The sequence below is a fragment of the Amblyraja radiata genome, chromosome 1, assembly GCF_010909765.2.
Source record: "Amblyraja radiata isolate CabotCenter1 chromosome 1, sAmbRad1.1.pri, whole genome shotgun sequence".
Classification (NCBI taxonomy): Eukaryota; Metazoa; Chordata; class Chondrichthyes; order Rajiformes; family Rajidae; genus Amblyraja; species Amblyraja radiata.
Window position 1 is genome coordinate 1,130,117 of NC_045956.1, and position 22,200 is coordinate 1,152,316.

Sequence of the window (22,200 nt, forward strand, 5' to 3'; positions counted from 1 at the left end):
GCAACATTCAAAATTCTGGATGGTACCAAGTGTAAAAGAAAATGTTTCTAAAATAATCAATTATTTCAATATATAAAGCCACAAGCTAGCACTGAATATTTTTTGTAGTATTTTGGAAATAAAGTTTGATGTGAAGTTAGCTGCTTGACTGACCAGTCTTTAGATTCACTTAATTGCATTTATTCATCAGTCACAGCTTTCTGTAATAATCTGATCTTCACTGGTTAAAATATTATATTAATCATGCCATGGGAAATATAACAAAATGTTTACATATTTGGCAGCAACTAACATTTGGTGTAATTTCACTTCTCCTAACACACCAAGGGTCAAAGCAAAGCCCTGCCCACAAAAGTGTTAATTCCTGGTTTCCAAAACGGTAATGTTCTTTTGACATGCTATTAGCCAATGTATTTCAAGCCTGCATCACAACACACAATGCAACTGAATCATGCCCTTACATGAGCATGTTTTTATGGAGCAGAGTGCAGTTATTTTTAATTTGTAAACAGACCGTTTTGAAAAAAGAAAACTTTGTTAGTGTGTAATTTTTGGATGGGAATGGAGAGACCAAGTACACGTCTCAAACAACTCTCACTAACTCAAACATATATGCCATAGAAAGCATTTTATCAGGATGCATCACAGTATAGTTTGGGTACAGCTCTAAGACCGCAATAAATTGCAGAAAATTGTGGACGCAGCCAAGGCCATCACGCAAACTAACCACCCTTCTTTTGACTGTATCTACACTTCACATTGCTTCGGCAAGACAACCAGCATAATCAAGGAAGAGTCTCACACCAGACACTCCTTCTCCTCTCTCCCATCAGGTAAGAGGTACAGAAGTTTGGAAACACACATCTCCAGATTCAGGGAGCTTCTTCCCTTCTGTTATCAGGCAACTGAACTGTCCCACCACCAACTAGAGAGCAGTTCTGACCTACCATCCACCACATTAGAGACCCTCAGACAATTCTTAATCGGATTTTACGTTGCACTATCGTTATTCCCTTTATCCTGTACCTACACAGACAATTGGTGCAGGAGTAGGCCATTCGGCCCTTCGAGCCTGCACCGCCATTCAATATGATCATGCCTGATCATCCAACTCAGTATCCCGTACCTGCCTTCTCTCCATACCCCCTGATCCCTTTAGCCACAAGGGCCACATCTAACTCCCTCTTAAATATAGCCAATGAACTGGCCTCAACTACCTTCTGTGGCAGAGAATTCCACAGACTCACCACTCTCTCTGTGAAAAAAAATTTTCTCATCTCGGTCCTAAAAGATTTCCCCCTTATCCTTAAACTGTGACCCCTTGTTCTGGACTTCCCCAACATTGGGAACAATCTTCCTGCATCTAGCCTGTCCAACCCCTTAAGAATTTTGTAAGTTTCTATAAGATCCCCCCTCAATCTTCTAACTTCCAGCGAGTACAGCCGAGTCTATCCAGTCTTTCTTCATATGAAAGTCCTGCCATCCCAGGAATCAGTCTGGTGAACCTTCTTTGTACTCCCTCTATGGCAAGAATGTCTTTCCTCAGATTAGGAGATCAAAACTGTACACAATACTCCAGGTGTGGTCTCACCAAGGCCCTGTACAACTGCAGTAGAACCTCCCTGCTCCTATACTCAAATCCTTTTGCTATGAATGCTAACATACCATTCGCTTTCTTCACTGCCTGCTGCACCAGCATGCCTACTTTCAATGACTGGTGTACCATGACACCCAGGTCTCGTTGCATCTCTCCTTTTCCTAATCGGCCACCATTCAGATAATGGTCTACTTTCCAGTTCTTGCCACCAAAGTGGATAACCTCACATTTATCCACATTATACTGCATCTGCCATGCATTTGCCCACACACCCAGCCTATCCAAGTCACCTTGCAGCCTCCTCGCATCCTCCTCACAGCTAACACTGCCCCCCAGCTTCGTGTCATCCGCAAACCTGGAGTTGTTGCTTTCAATTTCCTCGTCGAAATAATTAATATATATTGTAAATAGCTGGGGTCCCAGCACTGAGCCTTGCGGTACCCCACTAGTCACTGCCTGCCATTCTGAAAAGGACCCATTTACTCCTACTCTTTGCTTCCTGTCTGCCAGCCAGTTCTTTATCCACATCAATACTGAACCCCCAATACCGTGTGCTTTAAGTTTGCATACTAATCTCTTATGTGGGACCTTGTCGAAAGCCTTCTGAAAGTCCAGATATAACACATCCACTGGTTCTCCCTTATCCACTCTACTAGTTACATCCTCGAAAAATTCTATAAGATTCGTCAGACATGATTTACCTTTCATAAATCCATGCTGACTTTGTCCAATGATTTCACCACTTTCCAAATGTGCTGCTATCCCATCTTTAATAGCTGACTCTAGCATTTTCCCCACTACCGATGTTAGACTAACTGGTCTGTAATTTCCCATTTTCTCTCTCACTCCCTTTTTAAAAAGTGGGTTAACATTAGCTACCCTCCAAACCTCAGGAACTACTCCAGAATCTAAAGAGTTTTGAAAAATTATCACTAATGCACCCACTATTTCTGGGGCTACTTCCTTAAGCACTCTGGGATGCAGCCTATCTAGCCCTGGGGATTTATCGGCCCTGGGGATTTATCGGCTTCTTCTCTGCCTGTTGTACCTGCATGCTTACTTTCAGTGACTGATGTACTAGGACCCCCAGATCTCGTTGTACTTCTCCTTTTCTTAACCTGGCACCATTCAGATAATAATCTGCCTTACCGTCCTTGCCACCAAAGTGGATAGCCTCACATTTTTCCACATTATACTGCATCTGCCGCTCACCTAACCTGTCCGTCACCCTGCATCCTCCTCACACTATAGATGGCTTGATTGTAATCAGATTGTAATCTTTCCACTGACTGGTTCGCATGCAACAAAAATGCTTTTCACTGTGTCTTGGTATCCGTGACAATAAACTAAATTAGTTGGCTGGCTCTAAAAGTAATGAGCAAAATTTTCATTCACAAAAATATATAAACCTCATAAACCGGATCTTGCTTTGCATGTAGCAATTCTAGGAGTTGAAATTTACTATTTATATACATCATTATGGACTGGAAGTTCAACAGGTTAAACGTTCAACAGGTTAACATTCGCAAAATGCAAATCATCTCAAAACAGTATTGCAACTACAGAGACTTCAGTAAACATCATATACCACTTTGGGATTGAATTCTTCAGGTGATTTACGACGGTACATTGTCATTAGTGTCTGTGTGGCTATTGGAACGCTATTCCCATTGAGACTGAGCTGCCGTTCTCCATCTGTATCCGAGGTGGAACTGAGACTCCTCTGGGGGCTACATGAAACAACACTGCTTTGTCTTGAAAATACCTGTAAGACAAATAGTTAGAATGCAGTAGTGAATCGTGTTCTTCACATAAGATCTTGTTGTTTCCAGTAAGTACAGACAATCATAATACAGTATTAAAGAATCTTTTGAACACATGTGTCATAAAGTTTCACTACAAATAAAAGATCTCAGCAGATTGGCAATAGTTATGTGTATTTAAGGAATTATGTTTTGGCCTTCATGTTTCAACTTCCATTATCATGATTTAAGAGGTACTCATCTAATTTGTCTAAGTACACCAATAATAATTGCATTAGGTGCAGCATTTTAGAAGGAACTTGCAGTGAACATTACACATCCAACAAAATTGGTGATTTAATTTGGGCTTGAAATCTAACTGTGCAACAATATAAAATGCAATCTGAATTTCTCTTTCAGGTGCCAAGAAGTATTTACTATCCCATGGAAAGAATATTCCAATTAAGATCAGTTTAATAATTTACAGCTATCTAGAATTAAAATTTGATTAATCTCATTAAACCTTCAGTCATTGAAGAGACTCGCATCTTAAACTGGGTTTGAACAAAGTAAACTCTACTAGCTCACTGAATAAACAAGCCAATACATATTAAATATACATATCAGTGCTGGTTGATTTGCCTATTTTTCACAGTATAAAATACATTCTCTCAGAAGCTTTATGGAACAAGCCTAATTATATTCTTTAGCCCATTCTCAACTTTGCAAAAGTTCCAAATATTATTTGAGTTTGTATCATGTGTGGCTTTTTAAGATTGCATTATCTAAAGGGACAAGAAAATATACTTTTAATTGAATGCTTTGTCCAATGGGCACAGCCTACTGCCTAGAGCTGTTGCCTCCAGATCCAGCCTGCCGGCTATCATCTGGTCCAGATGCAGAGGATCAGTCTCACTATTGCTCTACATATTCCTGGCGAGTAGCAAGGTCTCTAGATGGCTTGATCTCACGTAGCACTGTGTTGGGGTCTATCCTCTGGAGTGCACCTGACAGGTTTGAGAGAAGGAAAGAACTGGGAGTGGAACTTTGGCTTTCATTAAGCATAAAGTGAATTTCCATTTTTCACTCCTTAAACTATCACAAGTAAAATTAATATTTTTTCCCCCTAAGTTAGTCAGTTTTACCATGTAGAAATTACAGCAGTGTTTATACATAGTCAGTCCCCCCCCCCCCCATATTTCAGGGCACCATGATGTTTGGGACACAGCAATGTCATGTAAATGAAAGTAGTCACGTTTAGTATTGTGTTACATATCCTTTGCATGCAATGACTGCTTGAAGTCTGCGATTCATGGACATCACCAGTTGCTGGGTGTCTTCTCTAGTGATGCTCTACCAGGCTTGTATTACAGCCTCTTTAGATTATGCTTGTTTTGGGGGCCTAGTCCTCTTCAGTTTTCTCTTCAGCATATAAAAGGCATGCTCAGTTGGGTTCAGATCGGGTGATTGACTTGGCCACTCAAGTATTTACAATTTTTTAGCTTTGAAAAACTCTTTGTTGCTTTAGCAGTATGTTTGGGATCATTGTCTAGAATGAACCGCTGGCCAATGGGTTTTGAGGCATTTGTTTGAACTTGAGCAGATAGGATGTGTCTATACACTTCAGAATTCATTATGCTTCTACCATCAGCAGTTGTATCATCAATGAAGATAATGAAGATAAGTGAGCCAGTACCTTCAGCAGCCATACATGGCCAGGCCATAACACCCCCACCACCGTGTTTCACAGATGATGTGGCATGCTTTGGATCTTGGGCAGTTCTTTCTCTCCTCCATACTTTGTTCTTGCCATCACTCTGATACAAGTTAATCTTCGTCTCATCTGTCCACAAGACCTTTTTCCAGAACTGTGGTTGCTCTTTTAAGTACTTCTTGGCAAACTGTAACCTGGCCATCCTATTTTTGTGGTTAACCAGTGGTTTGCATCTTGCAGTGCAGCCTCTGTATTTCTGTTCATGAAGTCTTCTGTGGGCAGTGGTCATTGACAAATCCACACCTGAAGTGCGTTTCTGATCCGTCAGACAGATGTTTGGGGTTTTTTTTCTTTATTAGAGAGAATTCTTCCGTCATCAGATGTGGGGGTCTTTCTTGGCCTGCCAGTCCCTTTGCGATTAGTAAACTCACCAGTGCTCTCTTCTTGATGTTCCAAACATTTGATTTTGGTAAGCCAAGGTTTGGCTAATGTCTCTAACAGTTTTATTCTTGTTTCTCAGTCTCATAATGGCTTATTTAACTTTCATTAGCACAACTTTGGTCCTCATGTTGATGAACAGCAATAAAAGTTTCCAAAGGTGATGGAAAGACTGGAGGAAAGGCTAGGTGCTGAGAGCTCTCTTATACCTGCATTAAGGAGGCAATTAAACACACCTGAGCAATTACAAATGCCTGTGAACCCATGGTGCCCTGAAATGGGGGGACTATGTATAAACACAGCTGTAATTTCTACATGGTGAAACCAAAATGTTTAAAAAATACCCTTTAATAAAATCTAACAATGTGCACTTTAACCACATGCGATTTTTTAAATTACAAATCTCAAATTGTGAATTATGGAGGCAAATAAATAAATGATGGGTCTTTGTCCCAAACATCATGGAGGGCACTGTATATACAAAAAAACAGAAATAACTAAAATCAAACTATGCCTTCACCTTTGCCTCCTATCATGTTGATGAACATTTGCCTCCTAACGGTTTTTAATGGTCTTTAATTGTTTGTAATAGCTTTTTGTTCATGAGTTCTCATGTACAGCACTTTGTGGCAACTGTAGCTGTTTAAAGTGCTTTATAAATAAAGTTATTATTATTATTATTATTATTATCAGGAGCTCCAGATTTAGCTAGCAAGATTCATTCCAAACAAATTTTAAATGTTTTCACACAGATTTTAGACTGCAGTTACTCACTAGTTTTCAAAACCTTGATAGCAAGGATTTCATAAAAGTAGCCAAATTTCTGTTCAAAAGACGTCTGAAGTTTTGAGTTCGGAAGGTTTTGAAATAACAAATTGTCCAAGGACTAATTTCAAAAAATCCTTCCTTTAAAATAAACTTCAAATATTATTCTGCCTCTTTAACCATTTGAGATAACAAGAAATTCTATTTTGTCTGAGTTTCTTCGACGAGCTTCAGAATTCATTCCACATACCTCATCAGAACTGAGACTGCCTATCATTTCTTTGTCAGAATACATTTTTGGCGTTGTTTGCTGCAGAAAGTCAGAAATTCTTTGCACCAGGAAGTCTCGATCTTTGAGATTAGCAAAAAAGAAAGTCATCCTGTTCTTTGTGCTGATCGATAATGGACTTGGAAGCACACTTGAGCTGTCTGCTTTTTCCACAATTGTCACCTGAGTGAAACAAAATCATCCTTCAAGGTACAGTTTGGTTTGCATCACTTGCAAATGACTAGCAGAAACAAACACCCACAACTTACAGTGCATTGAGAAAGTATTCAGACCTTCACTTTTTCCACATTTTGTTACATTACAGCCTTATTCTAAAATTGGTTACAGTAATTTCTTTTTATCATCAATCTACGCACAATACCTCATAATATAAAAGCGAAAACAGGTTTAGTAATTATTGCAAAATAATTAAAAATAAATAACTGAAATATCACATTTACGTAAGTATTCAGACCCTTTGCTGTGACTCTCAAAATTGAGCTTTGGTGCATCGTGTTTCCATTGATTATCCTTGAGATGTTTCTACAACTTGATAGGAGTCTACAAATGGTAAATTAAATTGATTGTACATGATTTGGAAAGGAACACACCTGTCTATATAAGGTCCCACAGTTGACAGTGCATGTCAGAGCAAAAAACAAGCCATGAAGACGAAGGAATTGTCTGCAGACCTCCGAGACAGGATTGTGTTGAGACACAGAACGGGGGAAGGGTATAAAACATTTTTTGGAGCATTGCAGGTCCCGAAGAGCACAGTGGCCTCCGTCATTCATAAATATATAACTTTGAAACCACCAAAGCCTGGCCAAACTGAGCAATCGGGGGAGAAGGCCCTTAGGTCCGGTAGGCGGCGCGACTCTCGTCTGCAGTGGCCTCTGCAGTCCGTCTGCGTTTTTATTATTTTATGTCTATGTTTTAATGTAGTTTTTGTTATTTTTGTTGGGGTATGTGTGTGGGGGGGTGGGGGGGGGAGGGGGTAACTTTTAAATCTCTCCCTGCACGGGAGACCCAACCTTTTCTTTGTCGGGTCTCCGTTGTCGTTGGGGCTGCAACGGGGAGCGGCCTCCAACAGGCAGATCGGGGCTGTGGTGCCGACTACTCACCTCGCCGTCGCGGAGCTGGCCGAGTCCAGAGCGGGTGGAGCTGTGGTGGACGCTGCTGCGACCCGACCCCTGGAGATTCGGCGGCTGTAACTGCGGGTTTGGCGGACGGCGGCACCGGGAGCCCGCGGGTCCCTGGGGGGAGACCGCTTTTCAGGGCTCCCGCGGCGGCGACTTCTCCCGCCCGAGTTGCGGGGTTGAAGAGCTCCTGGAGCGGGGCCTTGCACCATCGCCCCGCGCGGCTTGGAATGGCCGCGGGAGTTTGCGAGCGCACGCCGGGGGCTCTAACATCAAGACCCGGTGTGCGACCTTGCATCACCCGGCGTGGCTTAAATGGCCACGGGACAATTCGCCATCGCCCGCCGGGGGCTTTGACTTTGACTCTGACATCGGGGGGGGGGGGGGGGGGGGAGTGCAGTGGAGAGAAAAGTTTTTTTGGCCTTCCATCACAGCAATGTGATGGATGTTTATGTAAAATATGTTGTGTCTTGGGTCTATTTGTTTGTAATGTATGGCTGCAGAAACGGCATTTCGTTTGGACCTCAAGGGGTCCAAATGACAATAAATTGAATTGTAATTGTAATTGTAATTGTAATTAGGATAGAGACTTACTAACATATTCAGGGAGGTGACCAAGAACCCGATGGTCACTCTGACAGAGCTCCAGAGTTCCTCTGTGGAGATGGGAGAAACTTCCAGAAGGACAACTATATCTGCAGCACTCCACCAATCAGGCCTTTATTGTAGAGTGGCCAGACAGAAGCCACTCCTCAGTTAAATGCACATGACAGCCCGCTTGGAGTTTGCCAAAAGGCACCTAAACAAGATTCCCTGGCCTGATGAAACCAAAATTGAACTCTTTGGCCTGAATGCCAAGTGTCACGTCTGGAGGAAAACAGGCACCGCTCATCACCTGGCCAATACCATAACTACGGTGAAGCATGGTGGTGGCAGCATCATGCTGTAGGGATGTTTTTCAGCAGTAGGAACTGGAAGACCAGTCAGGACCGAGGTAAAGATGAATGGAGCAAAGTATAGAGAGATCCTTGATGAAAACCTCCAGAGCGTTCAGGACCTCGGACTGGGGCAGACGTTCACCTTCCAACAGGACAACGACCTAAAGCTCACGTCCAAGACAACGCAGGAGTGGCTTTGTGACAAGTCTGTGAATGTCCGTAAGTGGCCCAGCCAGAGACCGGACTTGAACCCGATCGAACATCTCTGGAGGGACCTGAAAATAGCTGTGCATCAACACTCCCCATCCAACCGGAGAGAGCTTGAGAGGATCTGCAGAGAAGAATGGGATAAATTACCCAAATACAGGTGTGCCAAGCTTGTAGCGTGATACCCAAGAAGACTTGAGGTTGTAATCACTGCCAAAGGTGCCTCAATAAAGTATTGAGTAAAGGGTCTGAATACTTATGTAAATGTGATATTTCAGTTATTTATTTTTAATTATTTTGCAAAAATTTCTAAACACCTGTTTTCACTTTTTTATTGTGGGCTATTGTGTATAGATTGCTGATAAAAAAAATGAATTTAATCCATTTTAGAATAGGGCTGTAACGTAACAAAATGTGCAAAAAAGTGAAGGGGTCAGAATGCTTTCTGAATGCACTGTATATCTAACATTAATCAAATGTGCTTTTCCTGAGCAAGCTAGTAAGACTACAAATTCATGTTTTGATTGGTCCAAATTCAGAATTCCCGTTTCAGATCTCTTGCTACTCAAATTTTTATTGTGCCATTGTATTTTAAAAAAAAAAAGAAATATTCAATTACATAGTTATTCCCCATGCGTATAGTCCAGGAAATTATAGTCTACTTCATGGCATGATTTTCTGCTGAAGCACTGTAAATTTACATTAAAATGAAAACAATGGTGGGTGAACAGGTCTGAGCCATAACCAATTGCTTGCCTGGTTTACAACTTCACAAATGTAACAAGTACAAAATACCCCAACCAAATACAAGCACTAGTTAAAATTTTCGATCATAGGATAAACATTAACATCTTTAGTTCATACACACCTCTCTTAGAGGAATAATAAGACTGCACAGGTTATCTTCTTTACTGGTGAAGCAGATATAATTATTAGACACAAACATCTGACCCACAACATGCATTTTACTGAATGGTGTCCAGAGGGTGCAGTCTGTGTGACCATCCAGACGTTCATCTTTAGGAAGCCGGAATAATGCCCTGTATCGCTCACTTTTTGCCCGGGCATCGAGATCCCTTCAATTAAAAAAACAAATTACAGATTCATTAATAATAGTCAATTTTATATTTAACTAGACTAAGTGCAGGGTCTGTGTCCACCCCCCCCCCCAACGCACGGTTGCAGGGGGGGGAGGGAGAGGGGCAGCAGGTAGCGTCACTTACACTAACAGACGATCGGGCCTCCCCGGAGAGGAGGTCGTCCCCTGTGACAGGGAGAGAGGAGATGGAAGAAGAGGTGGGGTCCAAAAGATCCTATAGCTGTAGGGTCTATGCTGCAGCGCATTTCTCGTTCTTTCTGCGCCTTTTGAAGAACGGGGGGGGGGGGGGGGGGGGGGGTAGGGGGTGCGTGGAGTAACGTGCCTCGTGGAAAACTGCGCATGCGCATTGACAGCAGCTGCATTAATCCACAGCGGCGGGGGGGGGCAGGACACAGATGGGCCTTAATTGGTGGGCATGTGGGCATTGCGACGCCAGCAGTGATTTTTTATTTTTTTTTAAGTGATTTTTTTTTTTTTTTTTTTTTTAAATGAGTTTTATTCAAAATCTGGGGAAATAATTGAGCAATTTAGAGATGAGTGGATTTCTGAAACACAAGTTAAATCCCTACCGGAATATGTAAAAATCTCCACGTTTTTGCGTCTGGTTTTCGAGGAGATACGTTTCAAAGGCAAAATGACACCCACCCACAGAGTTTTAAAAGTAGATAGATAGATAGATAGATAGATAGATAGATAGATAGATAGATATGAACTTTTAAATTAAATTTGCAAATCACTAACCGTTTTAAAACAGAAACCTTTTGAGGAGACTTTGTCTTTAGTCTTGGAAGTGATCGATCTTCCTCAAAGCCTTCATTGTCAAGAAGCTGCCTCATTGCAATGTTGGCTAGTTGCTCCATTAGTTTAAATGTTTCACCAATATTGAGGAAGACGGAAAAAATATGTTCACTACATCTTGTGCTCACTTTGATCATTTCAGGAAATAGCAGTGTAGCATTCTTCTCTAGCTGAATAATGTCCGCCCATCGGATCACCAACTTGGCTAGAAGGTGAAAAACTCAGATTGTTTTCTTTGTTCCAAATCACTGCCACAAGGAGAAGGTAAAACAAACTCCTTCACAGTACAATGAACCAGAGGAATATAATTCATTAATAAATTATATTCAAGGAAATAAAACACATTTATAGTTTGTTACATTTCCAAAAACACAAAAGCAAACACAAAGTGCCGAAATTCATTTTCTGGAGTCACTCGTGTTGACTGCAAATAAAAGCACCTGCATGACCTTCACAAAAATTTGGATTCTTTGCAGTTAATAGAACAGAATTTTGGAAGTGGAGTATGCAGTTCCACAATTAACTACATTTGATTAATGTCATAATACAAAGTAAGCACAAAGGCTGACCTACCGGACGTGAGCACACAGTTAGCTGCAGACTCCGCCCAGGACAGGAAGGCTCTGCAGGAACGGAAGGGACGTCACGACCGCGGTGCCACAGGTGCTGTCGCCGAGGGAGGACGGACGGAGCCGCGGCTCGAGAGACTCGAGAGACTAACAGAGACTAACAGAGGCAAAGAGGTTTGCCACGCACTGCAAGGGAGCAGTGGACCAGATAGGAAGAGCGGAAGGAATTACCACTAGACAGCCAAACCAGTAGGTAATTTACGGCTGGGGTGAGTACTTTCCCATTTATAGGAGGTAGGATTATATAAATAAGGGGTGTATCAATACAGTAGGGGATTCTTAAATAGGACCAGTTAATTACTTATATAAGATGGGCGGTCAGGAGATGTGCCAATACTGCGAGATGTGGGAATTTGTCGACACCATTGATGTAGAAGATCCCTACAGCTGCAGTAAGTGTTTGAGGCTAGAGGAACTCCAGCTCCGCATTGATGAGCTGGAGACCCAACTTCATACGCTGCGGTACATCAGGGAGGGGGAGTATTACCTGGATGTTTTGTGCCAGGGGATGGTCACACCGACCAGTTTAACTAATTCAGTAGGCAGTGAGCAAGGAAAGGAAGGTGTGGCCATAAGCGAGGCAGGTAGGGGGAACCAGGAGGAGATGCGGCAGGAGCCACAGCCCTTGTCCCTGACGAGCATGACCGAGGCTCTTACTCAATGTAAGGACGGGATCAGGGGCTGTGGGAGGGATGAGCAACCTGGCTGCAGCACCGTGGATCAGGAGGCCATTCAAGAGGGGGGAGTTAGAAGAAATGCCGTAGTGATAGGGGATAGTATTATTCGGGGGGTAGATAAGGTTCTCTGCGGCCAGCAGAACATGTCCCGAAGGCTGTGTTGCCTACCCGGTGCTAGGGTTAAGGATATCTCTGCGATGCTGGAGAGAAATTTGCAGTGGGAGGGGGAGGATCCAGTGGTCGTGGTCCATGTGGGGACCAATGACATAGGAAGGACGAGGAAGGAGGATCTGCTGAAGGAGTTTGAGCAGTTAGGGAATAAATTAAAAAGCAGAACCTCGAGGGTACTGATCTCCGGATTGCTACCTGAGCCACGGGCCAAATCGGCGAGGGTACGTAAAATTAAAAAGCTAAATGCGTGGCTCAAAGACTGGTGTGGGAATAATGGGTTTGGTTTCTTGGGCCACTGGCACCAGTACTGGGACAGGGGGGATCTGTTCTGTAAGGACGGACTTCACCTGAACGGTGCTGGGACTGGGGTCCTGGCAAATCATATAACTAGGGCAGTAGAGAGGTCTTTAAACTAAGTAGCGGGGGGGAGGTATCAAGGGGGGTAATAACGGCAGGGGTAGAGGAAATAGAGCAGGGTATCAGTGGGGAAGCGGTAAGTCAAAATGAGACAGGAGACAGAATGTGTGAAGATAAAGCTCTAGATGTAAAAGGGGCAAAAACGGAAAGGAAGGGTAGTAAAAATCATCTGAAAGTGCTTTATCTAAATGCACGGAGTATTCGTAATAAGATAAATGAATTAACGGTGCAATTAAGTATATATAGTTATGATATCGTGGCCATTACGGAGACATGGCTGCAAGGGGATCAGGACTGGGAGTTAAATATAGAGGGGTACTCGACAATTAGGAAAGATAGACAGGAAAGAAAGGGAGGAGGGGTGGCCCTTTTAATAAGGGAGGGAATAACGGCAATAGAGAGGAAGGATATTGCGTTGAAGGATCAGGATAGTGAAACAGCTTGGGTACAGATAGAGAATAATAAGGGGAAAAAAACACTAGTGGGTGTAATTTATAGACCTCCAAATAGCTGTGACGCTGTTAGTCAGAACATAAATTTGCAAATAGTTGACGCATGTAAAAAGGGAACTGCTGTAATCATGGGGGACTTCAATTTTCATATTAATTGGGCAAACCAAACTGGGCAGGGTAGACTAGAGGAAGAGTTTATAGAATGTATTAGAGACGGGTTCCTAGAACAGTATGTCACAGAACCGACAAGGGGGGAGGCAATCTTGGATCTGGTCCTGTGTAATGAAGCAGGATTAATTAAAAATGTCATAGTTAGGGACTCGTTGGGAACAAGTGACCACAATATGGTCGAATTCCATATTCAAATAGAAGGGGAGCAGGTTGAAACTCAGGCTAGGGTGCTTAGTCTAAATAAGGGGGATTATGAAGGTATGAGGACTGAGCTGATCAAAGTTGACTGGGATAGCAGACTCAAGAATAAGACGGTACATGAGCAGTGGTGTACGTTTAAGGGTATACTGTATAACCTTCAAGAAAAATTTATTCCTATGAAGAAAAAAAGGGGTAAGGGTAAGAACAGTCAGCCATGGCTCAGTAAAACTATAAAGGATAGTATTCGGCTGAAGGCAAGGGCATATAAGGTAGCCAGAGATAGTGGGAGGGTAGAGGATTGGGAAGCATTTAAAGGTCAGCAAAAAATAACTAAGAGATTAATTAAGACGGGGAAAATAGACTATGAAAGGAATTTAGCGAACAACATAAAAACTAATAGTAAGAGTTTTTATAGCTATATAAAAAGAAAAAGGGTGGCTAAGGTGAACGTTGGTCCATTGGAGGGTGAGACTGGAGAGTTGTTGGTGGGGAACATGGAAATGGCAAAGGCATTAAACGAGTATTTTGTATCAGTCTTCACCATAGAAGACACAAAAAATATTCCAACGCTGGATAAACAGGGGGCGGTAGGAATGGAGGAGCTAAATACTATTAAGATCACCAAGGAGGTGGTATTAGGGAAATTAATGAGACTGAAGGAGGATAAATCCCCTGGGCCTGATGGATTACATCCAAGGGTCTTGAGGGAGATAGCGGTGGGGATTGTGGATGCATTGGTGATAATTTTCCAAAACTCCCTGGAGGCAGGAACGGTCCCAGTGGATTGGAAAATGGCCAATGTAACACCTATATTTAAAAAAGGAAGTAAACAGAAGGCGGGTAACTATAGACCGGTTAGTCTAACATCGGTGGTGGGTAAAATGTTAGAGACAATTATTAAAGAAACACTAACGGGGCACTTGGATAAACATGACTTCATCGGACAGAACCAGCATGGTTTTGTGAAGGGGAAGTCCTGTTTAACGAATCTGCTCGAATTCTTTGAGGAAGTAACAACCCGGGTGGATAAAGGGGAACCGGTGGATGTGGTATACTTGGACTTCCAAAAGGCTTTTGACAAGGTGCCACATAAGAGACTATTGCTAAAAATAAAAAATTATGGGATTGGGGGTAATATATTAGCATGGGTAGAGGATTGGCTAACAAATAGGAAGCAGAGAGTGGGGATAAATGGTTCATACTCGGGATGGCAACCGGTAACTAGCGGGGTTCCGCAAGGGTCGGTGCTGGGACCCCAGTTGTTCACAATTTATATAAATGATTTGGAGGAGGGAACCAAGTGTAATATATCAAAATTTGCGGACGATACAAAAATGGGAGGAAAAGTAGGGGATGAGGAGGATAGGAAGAGTCTGCAAAAGGATATAGATAAGCTAGGTGAGTGGGCAACAACTTGGCAGATGAAATTTAATACTAATAAATGTGAAGTCATTCACTTTGGGAAAAAAAATGATAGGGCAAGTTATTTTCTAAATGAGGAGGAGCTGCGTTGTAATGCAACGCAAAGGGATCTAGGGGTATTAGTACATGAATCACTAAAAGTTAGTATGCAGGTGCAGCAAGCAATCAGGAAGGCCAATGGAGTTTTGGCCTTTATTGCTAGGGGGATTGAGTATAAAAACACGGAGGTCTTGCTGCAGCTGTACACAGTATTAGTGAGACCACATTTGGAATACTGTGTACAGTTCTGGGGTCCATACTTAAGAAAGGATGTACTAGCCCTGGAGGCAGTGCAGCGAAGGTTTACAAGATTAATTCCTGCAATGAGGGGATTGACATATGAGGAAAGGTTAAGTAGGCTGGAACTCTACTCTTTGGAGTTTAGAAGAATGAGAGGCGATCTCATTGAAACATATAAGATCGTGAGGGGCCTTGATCGGGTGGATGCACCGAGGATGTTCCCAATGATCGGGGAAACTAGAACTAGAGGACATAGTTGCAGAATAAGGGGGGGCTCTTTTAAAACTGAGATGAGGAAGAACTTCTTCACCCAGAGGGTGGTTAATTTATGGAATTCACTGCCCCAGGGAGCAGTGGAAGCAGAAACTTTAAATATATTTAAGACTAAAATAGATGTTTTTTTAGCTGCCAAGGGGATAAGGGGCTACGGGGAGAGGGCAGGGATATGGACCTAGGTATGGTTAGTATAGTAAGACCTGAGTGATCTCCTGGACAAGTGTCGATCGCCTGGATTGGGGTCGGAGAGGAATTTCCCGGATTTTTTTCCCCGAATTGGACCTGGGTTTTTATCCGTTTTTTTGCCTCCCCCAGGAGATCACGAGGTTCTTGGGGTGGAGAGGGGTGATAGCGGTATAAAGGGGAGGGTAGTGTCTTGTGTTCTGTGTCTTGTGTCTACTGTTTGTGGGTAAGTGTGTCTGTTTAGTGTTCAGCCATGAGCGAATGGCGGTGCGGGCTCGACGGACCTGGTGGTCTACTCTCGCACCTACTTTCTATGTTTCTATGTTTCTAAGAGAGGAACAATATATTCAAGTTTCTATTTAACCTTTTCTGCAATAAATAACAGCAAAAAAATACAACTGTCTTAATCTGCAAAAGAGTTATTTTGTAATTTTCTAGCAGACATGTCATTAGAAACTTTTAAATGAAGAGTAACATTTACTTCCGCCTTGGCATCTGGAAATTCATATTATCATAATTCCGCAAAATTATATCATATATCCATCCTGTCGTTAGTTGTCTGTCATGTTATTGCACTTTAGAAATGTTTACCCTTGCTATAAAAAAAATAAAAATAAAAATAAGCAACTCATTTTTTATATTTATTTTGGTAAATTAAGATATATGCTTAATTTACGAATGGGTCGAACAACACAGGGAATCCTGTGAACAGTTATTCAGGAAGGGAATCCTAAATCACAATGTAGTCATTAATATAGTTTATAAATTTCATTTTAACTCAATTAACATGTGGCTTAATTTATTTGTATAATTTAAATTATTTTATTTCTACCATTATGCAATTTCACAAATAATCCCACCTTTATTATTTCACCAGTATTTCTCAGTGATGGGTTGCTGAGAATTGAAGTGAAACTGTTTTCATAAAAGAGTTGCAAAAACCCAATAATACTAATTATAACCTATTTCCAACCCCCTTAATTGAAGATAAAATGCCAAAGAATACTATACCTTCTTTTCCCAACAAAAATGAGTAAAAGCAGAGATGGTTGATACTCAGATACATCCAACCCTGCCGTGGAACCCGACCCTTCCAATAACTGCAAGAATAATAGTTCACCAGCTTTTCCTCTTCTGGCATCCCAAAGAGTTTACGAAATTTCAAAATAGCTTCCTTAAACTTATCTGTGTCATCGTCCTCCTTTACATCGTTATTTTTATTGTATTCTGCAATTATACCCTAAAATCAAAAGGAAATATTAATGGCAAGTTCAATAAATAGTTGTTCTATATTAAAGAATGTACTACAAATTCATGAAATAAGTTGTTTATCTTTTCCCAATATATTTATACATTGAGTGATTATTGCAAATAGATTCAAAAGCACTTATTGCTGGGGTGGGAATCAATATATGTGTCTTTTTACAATACTGGAGAGCAATATATGTGTCTTTTTACAATACTGGAGAGTTTTTGACGAACAAGATTAGTATTCACTTTCTTACATCAATACACTGTTCTTAATAAAATATCTACCCATCATGTGAAACCTTATAAATAGCAGATATAAATTAGATAACTTCAAGACCGAAAGTCAAAAACTTTTTTCATAACAGACAAATTTTCATCGTTTTCATTTTGGACACCAAAAGTGTGACATTAAAACCTCACATTTAGTCAGGAATATATATTCATAAATAAACTTCATATGGCCCGTCATACATATACGTTTTGATAATGGTCTAGGGAAATATCTTCATCTATACTAGGAGAAAAATACAGTAACATAAATGTAATACAGTGCAGTAAAGATCCCGTAACGGTCGCTGTGCTTGGGGTCCATTGTCACAACCACCGTTATCGGGGTCGGTACCCTCATAAGTTGAATCACGGAGGCTCCATACCTCTAATGCTTTTCAAAAACCCAACGAGGTATCCTATGGCAGTGGTGAACTTTGGGCGGCTTAATAAATTTTTTAAATTTTGCAATTTAAAAACAAAAACATCATGGTGTCAAAAACGCAACGATCGTTTACGATATATTTCCCGAATTTTAAAATTAAAAAAAAAAAATGTTGACATAAATTGGTCATTAAAACTAAGAAACTGAGCCAATCTTCAATTTGGCAACACGATCTCTTGTTTACTTTTTGTATGGACTAAGTCACTAACTTCATTCCTTCGTGTCAACCGGGAAGCTCCGCAACGACCGTTAGGGAGACATTTTACTTACAAAAAAATCAGCCCAAATCAAACGTTCTGACGAATCATCGGCCATCGATGTCGTTCAGATCCATAAGGTTATGTACCGTTTTAGATCGCACCGGTGAAAATACTTGGTTTTCGCTGGGACACCAAAATACACGTATTTGTGTATTCTGATGCCATTTTCCAAAACTTGCCATCAATATGCCATCTTTTCTTATATTTGTTGTTGATACTATGTTAGTCATGAACCCAATAAAGTACGTCAACTTTTTTGAAGGAATTTTAAATTTGAACCTATTTGTCACATTTTTGTGTGCAGTATTGTAAAAAGATACATATAGTTTGCATGCTTAAAAATGTTAGTACAGGGTATATCTATTCTCATTTAAATATAGCTGTATATCTATACTCAGCAAGTTTGTTATATTATTGCTGAGTAGGTAATTTATACACTCATTTTTATTTTAATATTGTTTTAAAACACCAACCTGTATTTTACCCTTAACAAACGTAGTGATATCATTTTCATTCTCAAAGATTGAAAGTGTTTGTAATAAATTGTGCTCCATCCATTCCCAATGGTCAGTTATTTCCTTTCTTGAGCCACCTAAGGAAAATAATAATAATTGCAAATCTCAAGGTCAATTTCTACTCAAATATCACAAAACAATGTTAATTTATTCATTTGACATCATAATGATGTCAAGGTAGAAAATATAGATCAAATAACATTTGTATTCATAAAATAGGGCTGTACAAATGAAAATAAGGGCACTGCCAGGCATCAGTTACATATTTTTAATAATTTTTCATAAAAGATCGAGGTCCCTTACGAGGAGGATTGTGCATCATGACTAGTTCCAATTATAATAAATTTCCAACAAAATCAGAAAATGCTGGTGACACTAAAGCAGGCATCTGTGTAAAGAGAAACAGAGTGATATTTCAGATCTGACAAAGTGTCCTAGACCCTAAACATTAAAGAGTTTATTTTTCCACAAATGCAGCCTGTTTTGAGGGCATCCAATTTTTCTATATTTGTTTCAGATTTCCAGCTTCTACAGTTTTAATTTTCTATTATTTTTTTATTTCTTTGGTTGATCATTACTGGCATTGATCCAGGAATAAGGTGTGCAGTATTATAAGAGCTATTAATACTCAGTATTAACCATGTGAGCCATACAAAGTTACTGATAAACATATTTAGCATAAACCCTACTTTGGTTTATTTATTCTGTAACATTTTGCTCAGTTGTTTTCACATTTTTACTTTGTTTTTTTCTTCTTTGACAACTTGTCTTTAACAGAAAAAGATCCTGATTTCACAGAAAAAAATAAAATAACATACAAACCCTGCAAGCCAAAAAGCAGCCAAACAAAATTTATTTTAAGGAGACAAGAGACTGCAGATGATACCTGGAGCAAAAAAATGGAAACTGCTGAGGGAACCAGCTGGTCAAGCTGCATCCGTGATAAGGAGGAAGGAATTGTTGACACTTTGAATTAAGGTTTCCCATGAAAACCAAAAAGCGATGGAAGGGAAGAGGAATATACGAGGGAATTCCAGTATGGACAGTATTCTGAGAGAAGTGTAATCAGAGGGTGCTCAACAACAAATATCTTAGAAACACAAAATACATTTCATGAACAATCTTTCAGAATAACTTTACACAAGGAATGTTATTTTGCACCCAAGTGGGGGGGATTTCAATTTTCCCCATCTCAACAGAGAATGCCATACTTCGGAGGGCTTGCATGGGATGGAATGTTAAATGTGTTCAAGAAAATTTTATCAATCAACATGCAGATAGCTCTACTAGAGAAGAGGCAAAACCCAACCTCTTGTTGGGAAACCAGGGCAGGTGACTAAAGTGTTAGTTTACCACACGGATCGGTGCTAGGTTCAATATTTATATTAACGATCTGTAATGGAATGTAGGTGATGCGAGTAAGGTTGTGGATGAGGCTAAAATTGGTGGTTTAGTGACAGTGAAGGTTACCTACGATTGGATCTTGATCAACTGGGCAATTGGACCGAAGAATGGCAGATGGAGTTTAATCCAGATAAATGCGAGGTGTTGCATCTTGGTAGAACAAGCCAGGGCGGGACTAACACAGTAGATGGCAGGGCTCTGGGTGTTGTAGTACTGAGACCAGGAGTACAGGCACAATGAATGTGGCGACGCAGGTGGAAAGGATGGTGAAGGAGGCATTTAGCATGCTCTACAAGGCATGGATTACGATTGGATCCATGCCTTCATCGGTCAGGATGTTGGGTACAAGAGTCGAGATGTAAAATGAGAGCTGGGGTAAGGTGTTGGTAAGGCCATATTTGTAGAAATATTCCGCTCTCCCTGATTTAGGAATGGTGTCACTAAGCTGGAAAGAGTGCTAAACACGATTAATGGGGATGTTGTTAGGTCTGAAGCATCTGTTACAAGGAGAGGATTGTTAGCTGGGGGCATTTAATGCTGCAGCATATGACACTGAGGGCTATCTAAATAAGTTTATTGTCCAAGTATTCACATACAAGAAATTTGCCTTGGTGCTCAGCCTGCAAGTGACATGACATACAGTGACAGTTAGGAATGACACAAAACATTAAACATTTTTGTTTTATTAATGTCATTATGGGTACAATTGTAACATTAATAAAACACAGAATGATGCATGAATAGGAAACGTTTGGAGGGATATGGACCAGGTGCACACAAGCGCGAGTAGCTTAGTTGAACAATTAGTCGGCATGGAAGAGTTGGGCCCAACCCCTCATATCCTCATTGTCCTCCAAAACAGTCAATAAACTAGAGCCCATTTCTGTGATCAAGATTTTGGTAATTACTCCCAAAATTTTAGTCCCTTGTCTCCTAATGCATCTGAAGTCAAGTCAAGAGTCAAGAGAGTTTATTGTCCTGAAACATAATTGTTGATTATTTAATTTAATTTTACCGCTATCAAATATCTTTTCTAGTCTAACTGTAATAGCTAATTTACAGCATTTTGCATTTCTCATTCCCTCCTATGGATGAATGAGAACTCAGACTAGAGACCAGACTAGGACAGAAAGAACTTGCATTGCTCCACCATTCAATTAGATCAAGGCTCATGCGCCTCCAAACCATGTTCCCATCTGATCCTCAAATGTTCAGATTTCCAAAGTTTCCAAAAAGCAATTGAACTCCATTTTGAATAAATTCCATGAATGAGCAGTCCCAAGTAACAATCCCCTTGGTTCTAGCCTTTCAACCTGAGGGAAAACAGGTCTCAAGATCTATCCTGGCAATCCTCCATTTTTCTTGTGCCTCAATATCACTCTGTTGCTACACTCCAATGAGTTAGGATTATTTTTATTTAATCTCCCATCATATGATAAACCCTCCATCCCAGAGATTAATCTCCTGAATCTATGTTGCACCAACTCTAAGGCCACTATATCTTTCATTGGTTATGAAAAACAAAATCAGCACTTTACTTCAAAGGAGGATTTACCAAACTATATTCAATTTTAGGAAGACCTATTTACTCTGGTAATCTAACCAGCCTTCAACAAATGTCAACATGCCATTTGCCTTCCTAATTACTTGCTGTTCCAGCACGGATGATGTTAAGAACCAGCACACCAACCTCTGTACAATTCACATTCTCTCACATTATACTTCATTGCCACCTCCTTGCCACTTGATTAACCAGTCTATGCACTTTGCTCCTCTAAATGTATTATCTCATCTCTAATTTTAATGTTATAAGTCAACTTGAATATTTCGTTCATGTGCTCAAAATATACTTTACTTCAATACTGTACTGAATTCAATCTAGAATCCTTAGAGGTTAAAGCTTTTTCCGGAGATATTTTGTGCTAATGTATTACATTATGATGCTTTTTATAGAATATCCGTGATATATGTCCTACCTTCGTAGGAAAAGCTTTGATCAAAAATAATATCGTTCTCTCCATGGCTTAGAAAATTTTGATTTTCTTAAAAATTAAATTTGCTAAATTACACAAAAATGCCCTTGTAATTCTAAAACTTACCACATGCAATTGTCCAGTATACAAGCGATTCAGGAGTCTGGTAAAGGATTCTATATGGTGCAACTCTAGCACTGGAGTCCAATACAACATCAAGTGTCCCCACGAGCAGCCCTGCATTTGAAGTTCCAAAGCAAATTTACAATTAGATGACTAGAAACAATTCCTGTAATAATCTGACAAAAAAAATCATTCCTTTTTATACACACACACACACACACACAGACTAGATCAATTAAATGTCCTAACTGTGAAAAGAAAATGTTATAATTTAGAAATGATCCACAACTGTAAAATCTCAACCGTTTAGAAATGGAGGCACAGGGGACTGAAGATGTTGGAATATAAAGCAAAAACAAAAGGAGAGTTGCTGGAGGAA

General features: G+C 40.5%; 1 protein-coding gene across 1 annotated transcript in view; it reads right to left on the minus strand.

Moving 5' to 3' along the window:
* The window catches only part of tbc1d9 (TBC1 domain family member 9), a 60,668-nt gene that overhangs the window by 24,908 nt on the left and 13,560 nt on the right, over positions 1 to 22,200 (minus strand). The window contains exons 2-8 of the mRNA XM_033050139.1: positions 21,825 to 21,935; positions 18,280 to 18,398; positions 16,595 to 16,823; positions 10,649 to 10,910; positions 9,677 to 9,884; positions 6,507 to 6,707; positions 3,186 to 3,362 (exon numbers count right to left, since the gene is read on the minus strand). Coding sequence (XP_032906030.1) covers positions 3,186 to 3,362; positions 6,507 to 6,707; positions 9,677 to 9,884; positions 10,649 to 10,910; positions 16,595 to 16,823; positions 18,280 to 18,398; positions 21,825 to 21,935 — 1,307 coding nt within the window. The remainder of the gene's footprint in view (positions 1 to 3,185; positions 3,363 to 6,506; positions 6,708 to 9,676; positions 9,885 to 10,648; positions 10,911 to 16,594; positions 16,824 to 18,279; positions 18,399 to 21,824; positions 21,936 to 22,200) is intronic.